This window comes from Chionomys nivalis, chromosome 7 (genome assembly GCF_950005125.1).
Source record: "Chionomys nivalis chromosome 7, mChiNiv1.1, whole genome shotgun sequence".
NCBI lineage: Eukaryota > Metazoa > Chordata > Mammalia > Rodentia > Cricetidae > Chionomys > Chionomys nivalis.
In genome coordinates, this window is record NC_080092.1 from 67,153,471 (window position 1) to 67,171,918 (window position 18,448).

The 18,448-nt window shown below is 40.6% G+C and overlaps 2 protein-coding genes across 3 annotated transcripts in view; one reads left to right on the forward strand and one right to left on the reverse strand.

Annotated features, from left to right (window-relative positions):
* The first annotated feature begins 695 nt into the window (after positions 1-695).
* Positions 696-13,130, forward strand: Rnft1 (ring finger protein, transmembrane 1). Its single transcript, XM_057776423.1, has 9 exons — positions 696-869; positions 2,583-3,033; positions 3,212-3,288; positions 5,722-5,822; positions 7,021-7,174; positions 8,244-8,402; positions 9,614-9,679; positions 11,738-11,839; positions 12,396-13,130. Exons 2-9 carry the CDS (start codon positions 2,634-2,636, stop codon positions 12,528-12,530), a joined length of 1,194 nt encoding a protein of 397 aa, XP_057632406.1. The 5' UTR covers positions 696-869; positions 2,583-2,633; the 3' UTR covers positions 12,531-13,130.
* Positions 13,131-13,834: 704 nt separating this feature from the next.
* Positions 13,835-18,448, reverse strand: part of Rps6kb1 (ribosomal protein S6 kinase B1) — a 44,245-nt gene continuing 39,631 nt past the window's right edge. For both annotated transcript variants that reach the window (XM_057776420.1, XM_057776421.1), the window contains exon 15: positions 13,835-17,986. In XM_057776420.1, coding sequence (XP_057632403.1) covers positions 17,749-17,986 — 238 coding nt within the window. In that variant the 3' untranslated portion in view covers positions 13,835-17,748. The remainder of the gene's footprint in view (positions 17,987-18,448) is intronic.

An 18,448-nucleotide genomic window follows, 5' to 3' on the forward strand; every position in this document is an offset into this window, starting at 1 on the left:
ATTAAAGGCGAGTCACCACCGTCCGGCAATTTTTCCCCTTAGTCTTTAGAGTTCCCTTTCGTCAACAAGGGGTTTTCTAAATCTACTTCTACCGCCTCGCAAACTCCTCGGCGCTTCTGATATCCGGTTCTGGCACGAACTAGTGCGCACTGGCCAACTTCAGGGTTAGAATCCGAATCCAGGTCACTCACAACCTCGCCCAGCCAGCCCAGTGGGTCTGAGTGGCTTGCTACATTGTCATCGTGGCTCCGGGGAGGCGAGCAGAACCGGGGAGGCGAGCAGCTCCGAGAATGGAGCGGCCTCCCGAACCTACTCCTCAACCTCAAGTCCTGCAGGAAAGGACTCCGAAGCGTATGACGGACTGCAAATCCACGCAAGAAGTGACGGCCACGCAGATTTAATTTAGTGCATACATCTGCCACCTAGCCACTCGGAGAACAGTAGCAGCAGCAACGCGACTGGACGGGGCCAGAATGCTTAGACGCGCCGCCCTCCCTCCTCCTCCTCTTCACGCTCCGAGTGGGGGCGGAGCCTAAAGGTTCCCGTCTCTGCCCGGAGAGGGCGGGGCCACAATGAGAGCGGGGCGGGACCTAAGGGCTACCTTCTCTCTCCGCCCGTAGAGGGCGGGGCCAGGATGAGAGCGGGGCGGGGCCTAAGGGCGCCCGCCTCCCGCAGGCGAGGGCGTGGCTTGGCGAAGGCGGGCCGCGCACGACGACGTCTGGGGAACGCGCGCGCCTCCGCGGGGCCAGGCCGAGCGTCGCTGCTGCTGGTGGCGTCTGAGGCTGAAGGCTTGGCGAGAAGGGTTTGCGGCGGCGTGTCGGGCTGTTGGTATCGTGGCTGCCGAGGCCACCCGCTCCTGGTCATGAGAGGTCAGGCCTGGGGAAGGGCGATGAGGCGGAGGGTTTCCGGGGAGAAGAGCCGAGGTTCGGACGTGGGTGGAGAACTCGGTCTTCGCAGATTCCGGAAGAGTTGGCGTTTACTTTTCTTTCCCTTTCCCTTCTCTTGTTTATGTATGAAGGAGGACAGGAAGGTAGTTGTTTGGGTCCCCCCCCCTTTTTTTTTTATAGCAGAGACACAAACTGTCCTGTCCCAAGTCGCTCTTCAGAGAGTGAGGAGATCCGGCCGCCGAGGCTTCGGAGCCTCGCCGAAACGTCATACAGTAACTGACGGCTCCCGAACAAGCCCCGGCCGCAGCTTGCTCCCTCGCGGGAGAAACGGGTGAGGCCCGGCCGTGTGGACTCTGCGACTGGCACCCTCGTCCGTGATCCACTCTGGATCACGTAGGGATCTTGCCCTGCCCACAGCCTCCCTTCTGACACCCCTACCCCCGCCACACACCGCCCATGGTGGCATTTTTCTTCCAGAAGCTAACTCCTTATTCACACTAAAACATCACTTAGCAATTACGTGATGACTCTCCCCCTAAGGACCCCATTTCAAAGGTATTTCACTAACATTCTTTTGAGGAGTAACAACACTGTTAATTACTGAAAACTTTATTAGCTTTGGAAAGGCTTTTCCAACATGAAATGTCTAGGTCACCCAAATGAAATGTTTATCTTTTTTTTTTTTTTTGGGTTTTTCGAGACAGGGTTTCTCTGTGGTTGTGGAGCCTGTCCTGGAACTAGCTCTTGTAGACCAGGCTGGTCTCGAACTCACAGAGATCCGCCTGCCTCTGCCTCCCGAGTGCTGGGATTAAAGGCGTGCGCCACCACCGCCCGGCTTTTTTTTTTTTTTGGTTTTTTCGAGACAGGGTTTCTCTGTGGCTTTGGAGCCTGTCCTGGAACTAGCTCTTGTCGACCAGGCTGGTCTCGAACTCACAGAGATCCGCCTGTCTCTGCCTCCCAAGTGCTGGGATTAAAGGCGTGTGCCACCACCGCCCGGCGAAATGTTTATCTTTTGATGCTTAATAAGGCACTGATTTTTTTCCTACTAAGCATTAGTGAATCTTTTAAAAATTTGTTACATTGATTTAGTGTGGGGGTGGGATGGGGGAGGAAGATGAGGGAGGGAAGGAGGGAAGGTGGGAGGGAAGGAGGACAACTTGTGGGAGTCAGTTCGTTCCTCTGCCATCTGGGTTCGGGATTTAACTCAGATCAGCAGACTAGACTAGGCTGGGAGGTACCTTTACTGACTGAGCCATCTCACCTACCCTTAGTAAACTTCTTAATGTGGGCTCTTGCTCAGAGTCCATGTGCCTACATACATACTCTGTATGGGTACTGCTCCTCATAGTGGTATAAGCTGGGCACCCATTCTTGGACTTTTTGCTTATGTCTTTTGGCATTAGAGAAGTCAAGACATCTGCGGCTCAAAAGCAAATGTTCACTAAGTATGCTTTGTATTTTAGTAACCCCTAAATCAGTTAAACACATTGGTTTGCTAAATTGACTTTGGATTGGGGCTGGGGGAGCGGAGCCTTGGCAGTAGCAGAGATGGAAGAAGTAGTGTCAGCAAACCTGAAAGATCATCTGTGACTGCCGCTCCTCCCTTAGTGAATAAAGGACACCTAAGCACAGTATACCGCTTATGATTAACTGTTAACTCACAGTGCTTTCTGCTCTTTGATTTTATTTTTGAAGAAGAAAGAGTCCTGAAGCAGAGACATCTTAGAGAAAAACTATTTCAGGGCCATGCAAGCCAGCTGTAGTCAACTGCATGATCCTCCAGGCACCGCAAGTGATGATGCTCCAGCCTCCCAGTGTGTTCACCCATCAAGATCGACAGAAGGGTCTTCTTTTCATCCTGGAGACATACATATCCAAATAAACTCCGGACCTAAGGAGCGTCCTGAAAATCCGAGCTCTAGAAATTCAAGGTCAGGTGCCTGCAGCTGTGCCCACGGGTGTGCACATACTCGCTTCCGGAGTCACTCCCACAGTGAAGCAAGGCCTCCTGAGGACTTTGCCACAGAATCTGGAGAACATGGAAGTGGCTCCTTCTCAGAGTTCCGCTATCTCTTCAAGTGGCTGCAAAAAAGTCTTCCTTATATTTTGATTCTGGGTATTAAACTTGTTATGCAGCATATAACAGGTAGGAAATGACAAAACATTGACTAAATTATTGAATTCAGTTTCTCTTTTTACTGATAATTTTAACCTATGTATTTTGATTGCTAACTTTTAAAATTATGTTTTAATTTATATTATTAGCATATATAATCTTATTTTTTTTCTTTTCTTTCAATTAACTAGAACTTATTTTCTAACAGGAATTTCTCTTGGAATTGGGCTGCTAACAACTTTTATGTATGCAAACAAAAGCATTGTAAATCAGGTTTTTCTAAGAGTAAGTATAACAAGCAACTAAATTATTTACTATTTCTCTCTACAGAATTAGAGATAACTTTGAGAGAAATAGAAGTAACTTTCAAGAAGACTGGAAAGCAACAGGATAAGTGCTGATGTTTACCACATACTTAGTTTGGTTTTCTAAATGACCTGGAATAAGTTACCTGTCCTAACGTTTAGTTATCTCACCTTACTTATGTTGTTCAGTTCCTAATAAAGAAAACGGAGATAAGAGGATTAAAAGACTTAGACCACACTATTTGATCTAGCTTGGCAAGGGCCTTCGTACTTCATGACTTGATTGAAACATATTAAGTAGTATGGTATCATTAAAAACCTTAGTTGAGGGGCTGGAGAGATGGCTCAGAGGTTAAGAGTATTGCCTGCTCTTCCAAAGGTCCTGAGTTCAATTCCCAGCAACCACATGGTGGCTCACAACCATCTGTAATGGGGTCTGGTGCCCTCTTCTGGCCTGCAGGCATACACACAGACAGAATATTGTATGCATAATAAATAAATAAATAAATAAATAAATAAATAAATAAATAAATAAATATTTAAAAAAAATGGAGCATTGAATGAATGGGCACCGGTCATTTTACATGTCTATTTATGTTTGAGACAGGGTCTCACCATGTATCATATCCCCCCCCCCCCCCCCCCCCCCCCCCGGCTGTCCTGAAATTCACAGTGTAGACCAGGCTGACCTCAAACTCAGAGACCCACCTGCCTCTGCCTCCAAGTGCTGGGATTAAAGGCATGTGCCCTACCATGAATGGCAGATGTCTCTTATTTAAAAAAAAAAAACCCTCAATTTTTCTAGTAATAAAAGTTTGAATCATATAAATCCTTAGAAGAAATTCCAAGAGTCTACACAATTTTAGCTCAAGAGCATTTTCTAAAAATGGATCATATCTGGGAATTTATAGTATAGCCTATTAACAAAAATTTAATGCATAGTTTAAAACTAGCACAGGTTAATGCTGGGTTTGGTGGTTGTGTTTGTCTAATTCCAACACTGGGGAAGCTGAGGCAGGAGGAGTGCCGTGAATTTAAAGTCAGTCTGGAATATGTAGTTAGCACCAGGCCAAGGTGTGTTACAGTCTAACATAACACTGTCTTTAGGAAAAGAAAAAAAATAAATAACAAAAATATTAGTACAAGGTTGGGCATGGTGGCACATACCTTTAATCCCAGCACTCAGGAGGCAGAGGCAGGGGGATCTCTGAGTTCGAGGCCAGCTTGGTCTCCAGAGATTCACCTGCCTTTGCCTCCTGAGTGCTGGGATTAAATGTATGCGCCACCATTGCCTGGTGACATTTTTTTTTAATTTAATTTTTTTGGGGGTGTTTTTCTGTGTAGCTTTGGAACCTGTCCTGGAACTTGCTCTGTAGATCAGGCTGGTCTCGAACTCACAGAGATTCGCCTGCCTCTGCTTCCCAAGTGCTGGGATTAAGGGCGTGCACCGCCACCACCCAGGATTTCTTTAATTTTGTGAAGTTTGCCTGTACATAATGAGGTGTCTTTCATGTACGTCTGTCTGCTTATCCACATAGTCTAGAGGCAGCTTTATATAGTATTAGTGCACTGGGTTTTGATTGGCAGTGAAATCAGGTGAGGAACTTTCCACATGAGGCATCATGTTAGTGCTCAAATAGTTGGATTAGGATGCTCAACTGTAAAACTTTGAATTAAACTAGTAATTAAAACTTGAATTTCAAAGATCAAAAAATATTTATGAACTTATTTACTTGAACATTCATTTTTTAAAATTTTTGTTTTATGGAAGAGAAAGAAACAGCAAAGGTAAAGATTGCTCTGGGCAGGTCCTTTATGTCAGTGTGCACATTTGCTTCTTTGACTTCTAGGTCTTGTGTTTTTAGATTCTTTATGGGGGTGGTGACTTGAAACAGGGTCTCTACACAGTCTTGGCTGTCCTGAGACTCTGTTGTTCAGGCCTCATACTCAGCAGAGCTCCGCCTGCCTCTCCTCCAAGTACGGGGATTAGTAAAAGGTGTGTGCCACTGTGCCCAGCTTGTATTTTGTTTTCTTTCATTTTGGCTTTTTTGTTTTGTTTTGTTGTTGTTTTTCGAGACAGGCTTTCTCTGTGTAGCTTTGGAGCCTGTCCTGGAACTCACTCTATGGACCAGGCTGGCCTCACACTCACAGAGATCCACCTGCCTCTGCCTCCTGAGTACTAGGATTCAGGTGTGTGTTACCACTGTCCAGCCTCTCCAGCCCAGCTTGTAGTTTTAAATTTTGTTTATTAAGGACTAATTAACAAAAAGAGTGGTTGTGACAATGAATAATTTAGCAGATTAAGAATAATTTAAAAAACATTCTAAAGTAATAAATTGATCATCAACTTAAAATGATACTAGTAATTCTAGCCCAACATAACATATAAATTACAAAATTGTTTCTTTTTCAGGAACGGTCATCAAAGGTTCAGTGTGCTTGGTTACTGGTGTTCCTGGCAGGTTCATCTATTCTTTTATATTACACCTTTCATTCTGAATCACTTTATTACAGGTAACTAGAGATCCTCGTATACTTCTGTTGTTTATCATTTATTCCATGGCACTTTGACTATATAATGCTTATTATAGTTCAGTCTCCTTTCATGATTGACAGGTGTGACTTACACATTTGTATCCCCAGTACCTTGGCACATAGCATGTGTTCAATAAATACTTTTTGATAAGTAGATTTGTTTGATCAGTTTTTTGTTTTGTTTTGTTTTGTTGAAACAGGGTTTCTCTGTGTAGCTTTGGAGCCTGTCTTGGAACTAGCTCTGTAGATCAGGCTGGCCTCAAACTCACAGAGATCCTCCTGCCTCTGCTTCTCAAGTGCTGGGATTAAAGGCGTGCACCACCACCACCCGGCTTGTTTTTTTGTTTTTGAGACAGAGTCTCACTGTGTAGTCCAGGGTGCCTTCCACCTTGCAGTCCTCCTGCCTTGGCCTCTTGAATGCTGAAAATAGAGTTATGCGCCATTTACAGTTTTAATTAGTGTTTATTTAGTACCATTAGGTGGTTATTATCAACGTTTTGTTTCTAAAAATGAGTCATTAAAACACATGGTTAAGATGCATTTTCGTGTCAGATATTCTGAATTTTCAGCTTTAATCAAATAATTAGAAGGCCTAGGTTCAGTGTAATCAATATGAACCAATCTGGGCTGTAGGAGTGGTAGAGAGTGTGAAACAAGAATGACCTCGGGCTGTAAAGACAGTGCCGTGGCTGGGAGCATCCGCTGCTTTTCTAGGAAACTGCAGAGGCTCAGTGATCTGATGCCCTCTGCACCTGCACTCAGACACGCACATCTCATCCCCACAACACACACAAACACATACTTTTAAATTTGTGTTTCTAGAACATGTCTAGTACTTTAAAAAGACTGTCTGGGTATAGTCTGTAATTCTAATGAGGCCAGCCTAGGTGACAGTGATGCCTGGTCTGAAGGAACACACAACATAAAAGGAGCTCACAGACCTGCACAAAATCAACCAGGGAAAGGAAGAAGGAGAAGAGGGCCCAGCCCCGACATGAAAGGCACTGCACCTCTAACTTAGAGCTGCTGTAGGAGTGTATTGTTAGACACCAGAAGAAACAGACTCGGGGTTGTTCACTGGTAGGGCACTTAACTGTATGTGAAATATGTAAAGTACTGCAGCAGACTTTACATTTGTATATCGCCTTCATAAGTGTTTATGCTTTTCTCTTGGTAGCTTAATTTTCTTAAATCCTACACTGGATCAGTTGAGCTTTTGGGAAGTTCTTTGGATTGTTGGAATTACAGACTTCATTCTAAAATTCTTCTTCATGGGTTTAAAATGCCTAATTTTATTGGTGCCTTCTTTCATCATGCCTTTTAAATCAAAGGTAAGAAACTAACTAATGCTTATTGGAATGATGTTAGCAAAACCTAGTAGTCTTCATTGAAATGTCTCTTCATTTAGAGGTCAGAAGAGGGCATCAGATACCTTGGGGCTGGAGTTAGAAGCACTTGAGCTGCCTAATGTGGGTGTTGGGAACCCAACTCAGGTCCACTGGAGGAGCAAGAAGTACTGTTGACTGCAGCGCCATCTCTCGAACACAAAAATATCCCTGGCAACCATTTGTTCAAGTACTTGAACTGAAAATACTAACTTACTTGGCTAAAATCAGGATTACATTTGCTTCCGGCATAATTGAAAACTCAATCTTCATATTATGTATGGGAAAATTCTAGATTTGTACTTCTGTTTTGGTCCAAGGCATTGCCAGTTTATAAAACGATTATAAGCAGTCAGTGACTTACTGTTACTATTAGAGACAAGGTTTCACTCCATAGCCTGAGCTAATCTGGAACTCACTGAGTCCTGCTACCTTAACCTCCCAGTTCTGGGGTTACAAATGTGAGTCACCAAACCCAACTTACACATTAAAACTTTTTCTTGGGGCTGGAGAGATGGCTCAGAGGTTAAGAGCATTGCCTGCTCTTCCAAAGGTCCTGAGTTCAATTCCCAGCAACCACATGGTGGCTCACAACCATCTGTAACGGGGTCTGGTGTCCTCTTCTGGCTATCAGGCATACACACAGACAGAATATTGTATACATAATAAATAAATATTAAAAAAAAACTTTCTTTCACATTTATTTACTTTGTGTATACTTCTCCACCATGTGGTTTCTGGAGATTGAACTAAGGTTATTACCCATAACACTGAGTCATCTCACTGGCCCAACAATTGGGAAATGAGCCAATTTTGGAAATACTTGGAAAGCAAGCCAGGTGATGACAATGGTATGTGATAGTCAATTTGAATTTGTCAGTGTTAATCATGATTCTGAAATATAATTTCATGGGATTAGTGTATTATATACTCATGATGTTCTCCTTCCAATATTAAATATCTGCTATGTGTTTAATACCTTGGGTAGCTGATTTCTTTCTTCTTGCTTTTTTAGGGTTATTGGTACATGCTTTTAGAAGAATTATGTCAGTGTTACCGAATTTTTGTCCCCATACCAGTTTGGTTTCGGTACCTTATAAGCTATGGGGAGTTTGGTAATGTAACTAGATGGAGTCTTGGGATATTGCTGGCTTTACTCTACCTCATACTAAAAGTAAGTTACATTATAACCCTGGCAGAGTGACTCTTCTGATCACTGATTTTATATTGCTACTAAGTTACCTCAAACTTTATGTTCATATCACTAGCTGGAAGTAACAACAGACTTAACTATTTAGAAATGCAGAGCTGGGGTATACTTGTAATCCCAGCTACAAAGGAGGCTGAGGCAGGAGAATCATGAGTTTGCCAGTGTTGGCAACCTACCAAGACCTTGCCTCCAGAGAGATCCAGAAAGGGTAGAAGGAACCTAGTGGTCTGGGGAAGCAGGGTACTGCAGTGGTTCTTGTTCTGCTGCTTAGGGTGTCCTAAAAGTACCTGCCACATGCCACGCTCTGTGTCTCCATTCTTGTTGAGTTGCGGGGTAGACTTACATACCTGTGATATCTCTGGGGAATGAGTAGAAAACACACAAACCCTCACAATACCATTTGTGATACATATAGTTCTCAAACCCATGGGATATCTTGCCCTCCTCCCTTTATGCCTGATCTCTTCAATTTAGTATTTTATCAGTCTTTTTTTGTTTGGTTTATCAAGACAGGGTTTCTCTGTGTAGCCCTATGAAACTTTTTAATTGTGGGTGATATCCTGGAACTCATGTAGACCAATAAAACTTTGTGGTTTTTTTTTTTGAGACAGGGTCTCTCTGTGTATCCCTGGCTGTCCTGGAACTCTGTAGACCAGGCTGGCCTTGAACTCAAGGATCCTCCTGCCTCTGCCTCCCCAGGGATTAAAGGTGAGTACTAGTGAAGTTTAAATCTAAATGCCAAGAGTATTTGAATCAAATTGATTTATTTTTTGTATATGAGTGTTTCCCCTGTATTTATATTTGTGTATCACATGAATGCAGTGCCGTCAGAGGCCTGCAGAGGTGAACAATCCTGGGATTGGAGTCAGAGGTGATTGAGAGCCTCTGTATGGGTCCCAGGGACGAATGGAACAGCACTGCTAGTCTGGGGCAGTGTCTTTGACATAGGGTTATTCGTCTTTATTAAATTGTAGCTCTAGGTTAAGAGGTGGCTCAACTCTGCACTAGTTTATTAAACTTGAAATTATAATTGGATGCCTAGCTGTGGCATACAATGAATATTAGGTGGGAACTGAATTTCACCTTTGGTCTTTAGATTTAGCATATAGAGATTTTAAATTAATAAACTGTCTCTTCCTTTTAGCTTGAATTAATACTGTCTCTTCCTCTTTTAGCTTTTGGATTTTTTTGGACACTTGAGAACTTTCAGACAGGTTTTGCGAGTATTTTTTACACGACCAGTAAGTACTTACAGTTAAGAAAATACTTCTGCCTTTCTTCACTCTCACTTCTTCAGTAGTTTTACAAGTAGAAATTCACCAAATGTTTCTTTTCCACTATGAGATTATTTTCTAATATTTTGGCACTTGGGATTATAATGATAAAGAAATTTTAATTCCTTGAGCCTGTCCTGGAACTCCCTCTGTAGACCAGGTTGGCCTCAAACTCAGAGATCCGCCTGCCTCTGCCTCTCAATTAAATGCGTGTACCACCACCACCCGGCCCATAAGCAGCTTCTTAAATTTCATTGTCCACCAATGCTTATGTATTGAATGCCTGTTTGCCCTTTCAATCTGTCGTTCTGGAGCTGAGACTTAGTGGTAGATACCTCACATAGCCTGTACTAAAGCACAATAGCAAGCTATTCAGTCACTGGACATCTTTTAGGATTCATAAATACACTTTTAAAAATCCTGTCGTAGACTTCTGCTCCTTTTCCTTTTTTAATCCATGGGTGTTTTATGTAGTTTCATTAATACTTTCCCTATCCCACTTGGGCATAATTTTATTTTGAAGACAACTCAGTAAAAATCATGTCCCTTGCAGTTTTCTTACTAATGGAAATTTCCTCTTACTCAATTCTGTATTAGAAAATTAAGTTTTCTAGGCAAGCATTCTACCAACAACTGTATCTCCAGTTCATATCATACTATTAGTTTTTTTTGTTTTTTGTTTTTTTTTAAGAGGGGAAAAAGGATAGGTAGGGAAGAGCCCCCGATCCCAGGATTAAATGATCCCAGCCTGAGTGATTTAGCAATAAAGTCTGAAACAAATAAGTAAATGGAAAAAATTATCTACAGAGTAGTTCAAATTAACTGGCCAAGATACCTTTGCTTTAAGGTAATTGATGATGTGAAAGCAAATGCTATCTGGATATGGTGGCAAATGTCTTTAATCTCAGCACTCAGGAGACAGAGGAAGGCAAATTTCTTGTGAATTCAATGCCAGCCTGGTCTACCTTGTGAGTTCAAGGCCAGCCAGAGCTACATAGTGAAACCTGCTGAAACACAACAAAAAGAAAGTAAAAACTACCATAAAATTCAGAGTTACAAGCATCAGCCATTTCACTTAGTTGAATCTAGTAAGATTAGTGCTGAAAATAACCTCATAAAAATGTCCTGTGGGCTGTGGCTGTAACTCAGCATGCTTGCCTGACACGTGTGTGAGGCCCTACATTCAGTATGCAACACAGAAGAAAAACAAAATACCAAATACCCTCATTGATATCTTCACTGTGAGACAAAGAGTAGAGAATCAGTTACTGACAGATTTATTCTTGAGTCTCCCTAAGAGTTCCCGAGTACATATATGCATACCTGTTGGGGTGTGTTCATCTAAAGGGATTCTCCAAACCACAAAAATAGTTGGGTTGTGATAGGGTTTCTCTGTGTGGCCCTGGCTATCCTGGAACTTGCTCTGTAGATCAGGTTAGCTGTAAAGTGAGAGACCACCTGCCTCTACTTCCCAAGTGTTGGGATTAAAGCCATGCACAACCACCTCTTCAGCCCCCCTCCCCCCCAAAAAAAAGATATTCTAAAAACTTTTCAGGATAACTACCTGTAGTGTATTCTGCTAAATAGCACTTTATTGAAGGGAAATTGTTATCAAGACCATCTAAGCAGTATCCTGACTTGATTCTGAAATCTATATTATCAGCTTCAAACTTGATAATTAATTTTATCCTTGAATTTTGGTTTAATTTTGTTAGCCTATCATAACTAACACCCGTCTCACTTTATCCATGACAGCACCAATGTTGTTTACCACCTTTCCCTTCATATCTATAGAGAGCTTTCACTGTTATGGTTAACAATTAAACCCTGCTGACTTTAGTAAGAAAGTCAAGACCTTAAGGAACTCAAACTATTTTTAGGACTTTTGAAGAAATTCTTTTTATTGGCACAGTACTGGGGATTGAGCCTTGGGACTTGCATGTGTGTTGCCACTGAGCCATACCCCGGCCAGTTCAAAACCAGACTCTCCAGAGGAACTTCTTCTAATGGAATTTGTCTTCATAGAGTTATGGAGTGCCTGCTAGCAAGAGACAGTGTTCAGATGCGGATGGTATTTGTTCAATATGTCAAGCTGAATTTCAGAAGCCAGTTCTTCTCATTTGTCAGGTAAATTTCTAAACAAACTACAGAAAGCATTTTTCTCTGACTTGAGAAAATTGTTTATTATATGACAATCAAAGGAATATTTAGTGGAAGATTGCATTCTGGGTACATACTGTTAAGGAGGATGTGATAAATTGTCTAAATCATGCCCCTTATGTTCTGATGTTTTGATGATTTTTGTGCAGAGGAACCTCTGAGGGGCGAGGGTAACTTGGTCAGTAACTTAGATACCAGAGCAGTTGACAAACAGGTTCTATTTCTAACTGGATACTAGTCTTGATCATCAGTGGCAGCATTTGTTACTAAATGTATAAGGAGCCTTCCTTGCCATATTTCATAGTAACTGCAAGTGTTTCCACTAAGCAGGTAAGTAATCACACTTAAAAGGCACCTAGCAAAACAGTTCAGTGGCACAGTCAGAACACTTGTAGTGGCTCTACCATTAAAACAGTCACTTACTCATTTGTGAACTGTTGGGCTAGATGCTCTCTCAAAAACTTGGAAGAATTGGATCCTCTAGAATGTGATATATAAGATCTGGTTCTTCATTCCTTTACAGCATATATTCTGTGAAGAATGCATTACCTTATGGTTTAACAGAGAGAAAACTTGTCCACTGTGCAGAACTGTGATTTCAGATCGTATAAACAAATGGAAAGACGGAGCCACTTCATTGCACCTTCAGATATACTAAGTTGTACAAACCGTTAAGGCCACAAAAACATTAATTTTATCTGGTTATGGTAACTATTGATAAAGGCATCAGAATTGATTTCCAGGAGTAGAAAAAATGTTTCCAGATGGTTTTAAGGTATTAAGAGACATGTTTGTAGTTCAATTTCTTAAAGATTAAGTGCAAGAGCCATGTGTTTTTGAAGTATATATTAAACTTAAAAAGTATATAAATTTATTCCACTTATTTGACAGATAATTGCAGTGTTAAATTAGAAATGGTTTTTCTTGTTAATAATACCAAAACAGCAATTAGCAACTAGAACTAGCCACTTTAAAGGGGTGCAGGTACTGTTTTCTGACTTGGTTTTCAGAGTAAAGATTTTGCCTATTTTAAGATACATAGTATAGTATTTGAAACAATTTTCATCAGACTTTTATAATCCCCATTCTAAAAATGCTTAAATTTTTCATAAATTTGTATTTTTCAATGAAAGTTCTAAATGCTATATTTTACCTATAACAATCACATTTTCTAAGTGAAGATTTGAGGATGATATATTTTAATACTGTATTATGCTTTATGACAAGCAATCAGTGAGAATAAATGATTTAGATTCAATCACTTTGTGGACCTCATATATGTGCTTCTTGCCGCCACCTGTACTGTTCAGTTTTGTGTTGACCTCTGACCTCTACACACATGTAGTGATACATGCACATACACAATAGTATTTTAAAGAATGGTTCTAATGTAGTGACATGTACCTTTAATAACAGGACTTAGGAGGCAGGGGCAGGAAGATCTCTGAGCACCAAAGAGAGAGAGATACTACTATATTTTATAAACTGGTAACTTCTGGGCTGGCAGACTAGCTCAGTAGATAGAGATGCTTGCCACCAAACCCAATGAACTTATTCCAATCCCTGGGACCCTCATGGTGGAAGGAGAGAACTTCTCTTGTCTTCTGACGTTCACATGCATGCAGTGGCCACAAACCTATGTGCAATAACTTTTTTTAGAGGTAACTTCAGGTGGAGAATTTCTGTGCACCTTAGTGTGATATGAAGGCTTCAGGGATGGTAAGTTACCACCCGAAGGGTTACCATATATATACTAGACATTATATTTGCTACATTTGAGCACTACATTATTTTGTGCGTGAACATTACATTGTCAAAGGTAGCTATGAGGTGTAGGTAAGCAAACTGTTGATTATTAATATATAAAAAAGTATTCCCATGATTTTTATGTGAAGTTAGATTCCACATAGCATGCTGCATGTTTAAAAGGAAAAGAATTCAAGTATATTCAAAATAACAAAGATGTTTAACATTTACTACATAAAGTCAACACTAAAATTTGTTATATATTTAATAGCTCTTTTTCTCAGGAGAAAGTTTTATAACTAATTGTTTCATACAAAAGTAGTTTATTAAATATGAGACCATGAACATATCTAACATGTTAATGAAAAATGTACATCTGGTATGTATACTATAGTAAATATGTATACTTTTTTTCTCTCAGGTAATAAAAAAACACTTCTATTTTATGTTCATTCAAATTTGCATTTAATTTCTATTTACATTCATTCAATCTGAAATCAAATATCTTAATACAGTAAACTAAATACAAGATGAAAAGCAGAAAAGGTGTTGCCCTTATAGCACTCATAATAAGGCAGCTGAAGAACTATTTAATAGATGCAAAGCCAACTTGGGGTAGAAGCGAACACAGTTTAAAGAGCAAACGCTGTCAGAAACCCATCTTCCAGATGCTTCTTCAGAAAATCCAGGGAAATAATACTTGTGCTGCAGTGTTAAGAGTCACACGAGAAAAGGACTGTATTAATCGGCAACAGACCACAGGTCCTACGTGATGAATATTATGACTGTTTTGTCCAGCTAGCTAGTCTCTGTCCCTACAACAAAGGCAGATGTTTTGGGTATTGACTCTTTTAGATACTAACCATTTTCAAAGCCTCAAAATCCATCCTTCATAAATTCAACAATTCTCATGGGAATTATCTTCAATCTAGCCCTTGTAAGCTAGGAAATACAGCTAACTGAATAGTTTTAAAAGGTCCTATATTAATTATGATATCCAAGGCTCATGATATTAATACTAAGATGTTTTGTTTATAATTGTTATCTGTAGTACAGAATGTTGAATTTATGGGGTCTCACACATGCATCCTCCTTTCCCTAAATCTCAAACTATCTTCTAGCTCAAAAACAGTATGGGGGATCATAAGAAGATCATAAAAGGGAAAGAAACATAATTTTCCTAAAGGTCTGATTCAAGTTCAATAATTAATACACTGTTAATCACAGCTGGTTTATAAATCCCAGTTTAGTTATTCTGTAACACTACAAACCTTAAACAAATTTAGTAAACTTCAGTTCATTTTAATTAAAAAATGGCATGTAGAAAATAAAAAAATATCCTGTAATAGCTGATTTTAAAGAAAATAATCAGATAATAAAAGAAAAAGCACTTCATCTTCTTTATACACTTACCTGGTACAAGCATGAACACCTCTCTTATAAACTCAAACTAGTATTAACATAAACTTTACGCTTCAGTTTTTACAAATAAATACAGAGTAGGCCATATTGCATAGGCGTGTGCTTTCTGTCTGTGACACGCATGTGACACCTGACATGTTTTCACAGTCATAGTAGGAATATCCATTTATGAAACAATTTCTCAATCAACTTGTCACAGCATGAGAAATCAATTTCACTTAATGTTGTGATAGAAAAGGTATATGTTATTGTGCAGATGGAAGGTGTATAATTAATGCTTTCTACGCAGAAGAGCCGCAGTACTTGTCACTATTGCTGGCACTACTACAGTTGAACAGTTTAATTGTGGGGCGGTCACAGTGCACGTATTACTAGCAACCAGGGCTGAGGAGGAACTGTTTGGTGTAAAAGTTTCATGGAGTTTGGCCAGGCAGTCAACGCTATAGTCAGCAAACACATTTGGAAACAGACATCAGAGGAGCACAAGCCATTTGCAGTCTGAAATGTTTCCTATATGCATCACCATAGGTCGGGTTTTTGGGGGAAAGGGGAGTCTGTTTTTAAAGATACCACAAACTGTCAAAAAACAAAGAACTTTACAATTTCTGCCTTTAATCATCACCGCAGCTCGTCATTTACTACTGCAATCACAAAGTTCTCAAAAGCAGCTGCAGTCAGAGATCCAGGAGGGAGAATTAGATGATATAAAGCGTCTCTGTCCAAAGATGGAGTTATCAATTCTTTCATTTACTGCCACAATTGAAAGATTGTATTTCCAGTCATCTGTCATGACTTTTTTTTTAAAGATTTATGTATTTCATGTATGTGGGTGTTTTGTCCATAAGTTATGCACACCAGAAAGAAAGGGCATCTGATTCCATTGGACTGCCATTATAGACAGTAGGGAACCACCATGTGGGTGCTGGGAATTGAACTCGGGACCTCTGGAAGAGCCAGTGTTCTTAACCTCTGAACCATCTCTCCAGCCCCTCAAGGTTCTATTTTTGCTCACTGTTAAACTTTCCTCCCATCTCACTTCAATTGCAATTTAAAGAAGCAAGCTTGGTCTCTCCTGACTGACTCTGACGTGCATAAGGAATTTTATGGCTTGGATCCTATGAAGAACATAGCAAGAGCATCTGCGTAAAGAAACCCTAGGGCTGCGACTATACCAAACGAGCTGCACAGACGGGAGACATAAAGACCAACAAAGTGAAGTGACAAGGCTTGCAGTGTGACCATCTACCTAGACCAGTATGCACTGAAGCATGTTTTATAAAGCTCTGCAGTTATTAAACCGTCTCACCAGCTAGTCATGGAAATGCTCCTTAAGGCAGGAAGTATTTAAGAAAGGTAAAGTTACCTTTATTTTTATTCTTTGTACCTGTAAATCACTTATGTAGATTTTGTTACATTTTCAAAAACAATGTCTGGTTAACATGTTTCCTAAATTAAGCCACTAAGTTTTCTTATTCACTATGGAAGACATTCATCAAAAGGCCATCAAATATTTTTACAATTAAAAAATGTAGCCCCAGAATAGGAGGGAAAAAACACCATTTTTTCTTTTTTAAACTCTTGAGGGAAAAAATGTTAAGGAAGGTAAACAGCAAAAAACAGTACAAAGTAAAACTGAAAACCTTCCCAATATGCTGAGAAGAGAGAGACTGAGGGTGGACCATGGCAACCCTCTTCCCTGCAGGTCTCTATCTCTCCTGCTTACTGCCCTAGTTATGCACTTTAGCCTGACTTTCTTCTGTCTTTCCTCGGCTATGGGCTTGACCCAAATACTGGCATGAGAACAGGTGGCGATTTTTTTCCAGTGCAGTGCAGGCCCAGGGCAAGGATGCAATGTAGAACATATAACTTCTGCCTTTCCCAAGGCTTGCAGTTACGCCTAGCACACAACAGTACTGCAAGTAGAAACGATTAAACATTTTTTCTTCTAGTATTACAGAAAGGTATTGCAGCTAGGTTACTGAAACAAAAAAAAACACCCCCAGGTTTACCCCAAGCCCTCATAAGAGCCACAGCTGTGGTTAACAATGATTCATTTGTATTTTATTTCATCAAGAGAAGAAACAGAAGCTGGCTTTCTTTATACCAACCAATAATTTTGCATTTTAAAGTTTGGGATGTTTTCCATAATGAGCTGAATCAAAAATCTATTTGAAAAATATATATTTATATAAAAAAAAGATTCAGGTTGTTTGCACGTAAAACATCAATCGATAAGTTTCTTTTGTCTTTGATTCATGTTGCTGGAAAAAGTTTGACAAAGCTTGCATGCTAATTTGTCCTTAGTTGCAAGTATTACAGGCAATCTCATACTTTGCCTATGAAAGGATGACCCTTCTTTGACATCTTCAGGCTTCAACGGTGATTCAGAAGCAACATCCTACCCTTAATACTGTCGGTTTGGAGCCATCAACGTGAAAACCCTTGCTAATGCTGAGATGTCGCTAGATAGGAACCAGTCAATTGATGTGTCTGTGGGTTCCACAATACTATTTTGCTGAGTTTTTTTTGTGGGTTTTTTTGCACCATTGATTGATTTTTTTTTTTAATCCATGTATATTTTTTCCTCTCTCCAAAGCATTCTAGGTAATAGCGTTGACTGCCATTTTGATTCTCATTTTATCTTGTAGGATGTTCACACATCCTTCCCCGAATTGTTTTCTTTTTGCATCAATAAAAGCATTGTTTTGTCATAGATTCATACGCAGGTGCTCTGGCCGTTTTGAGATCATAGGAAAAGCTTGTTTTTTGTATGGCCCAGAGTTCGGCTGTCGGATTGGAAGTGGTGCTGATGCTTCCCCGCTCACTGTCACATCCATCTGCTCTATTCCACTTGTTTCCATTGGGTACTCCACAGGTGTCTGAGGGTTTGCCGTGCTGGCTGAAGCACCTCGTCCCCAGAAATCCCCAGGAGAGAATTTGACTGGGCTTTAAGACAAAGAAGAGCTATCATTCGTCTCAAGGATCATCTTAACAAGAAATATTCCCCTCATGTTTAAAGGGAGAGGCAATGTGACTTTCTTTTTCTTTTTTTGGTTTTTTAAGACAGGGTTTCTCTGTAGCTTTGGTGCCTGTCCTGGAACTAACTCTTGTAGACCAGGCTGGTCTCAAACTCACAGAGATCCGCCTGCCTCTGCCTCCCGAGTGCTGGGATTAAAGGCATGCGCCATCACCGCCTGGCTGTGACTTTATTTTTCTAATTTTATTTTCATGTGCCCTGTCACAAAGGCAAAGGCTGAGCTACCTTTCCCCTAGACTAATCACTAGTGTGTCCAAACAAGCCTCTCTGCCTCTGGCACTTGACCCCTAAAGCCCTTGATGACATACCGTTAAGTCATTTTTCTCTTCCACTTAAAACAGCTTCCCATTGTATTTAAAATAAAATACTCT

What these genes read in the sequence shown, in the direction of transcription:
- Rnft1 (XM_057776423.1), top strand. Translation starts at nt 2,634, where the DNA reads ATGCAAGCCAGCTGTAGTCAACTGCATGATCCTCCAGGCACCGCAAGT. An exon ending in TCTGAATCACTTTATTACAG is followed by an intron (nt 5,823 to 7,020) that starts GTAACTAGAGAT and finishes TTCTCTTGGTAG; the next exon opens with CTTAATTTTCTTAAATCCTA. An exon ending in TCATGCCTTTTAAATCAAAG is followed by an intron (nt 7,175 to 8,243) that starts GTAAGAAACTAA and finishes TTGCTTTTTTAG; the next exon opens with GGTTATTGGTACATGCTTTT.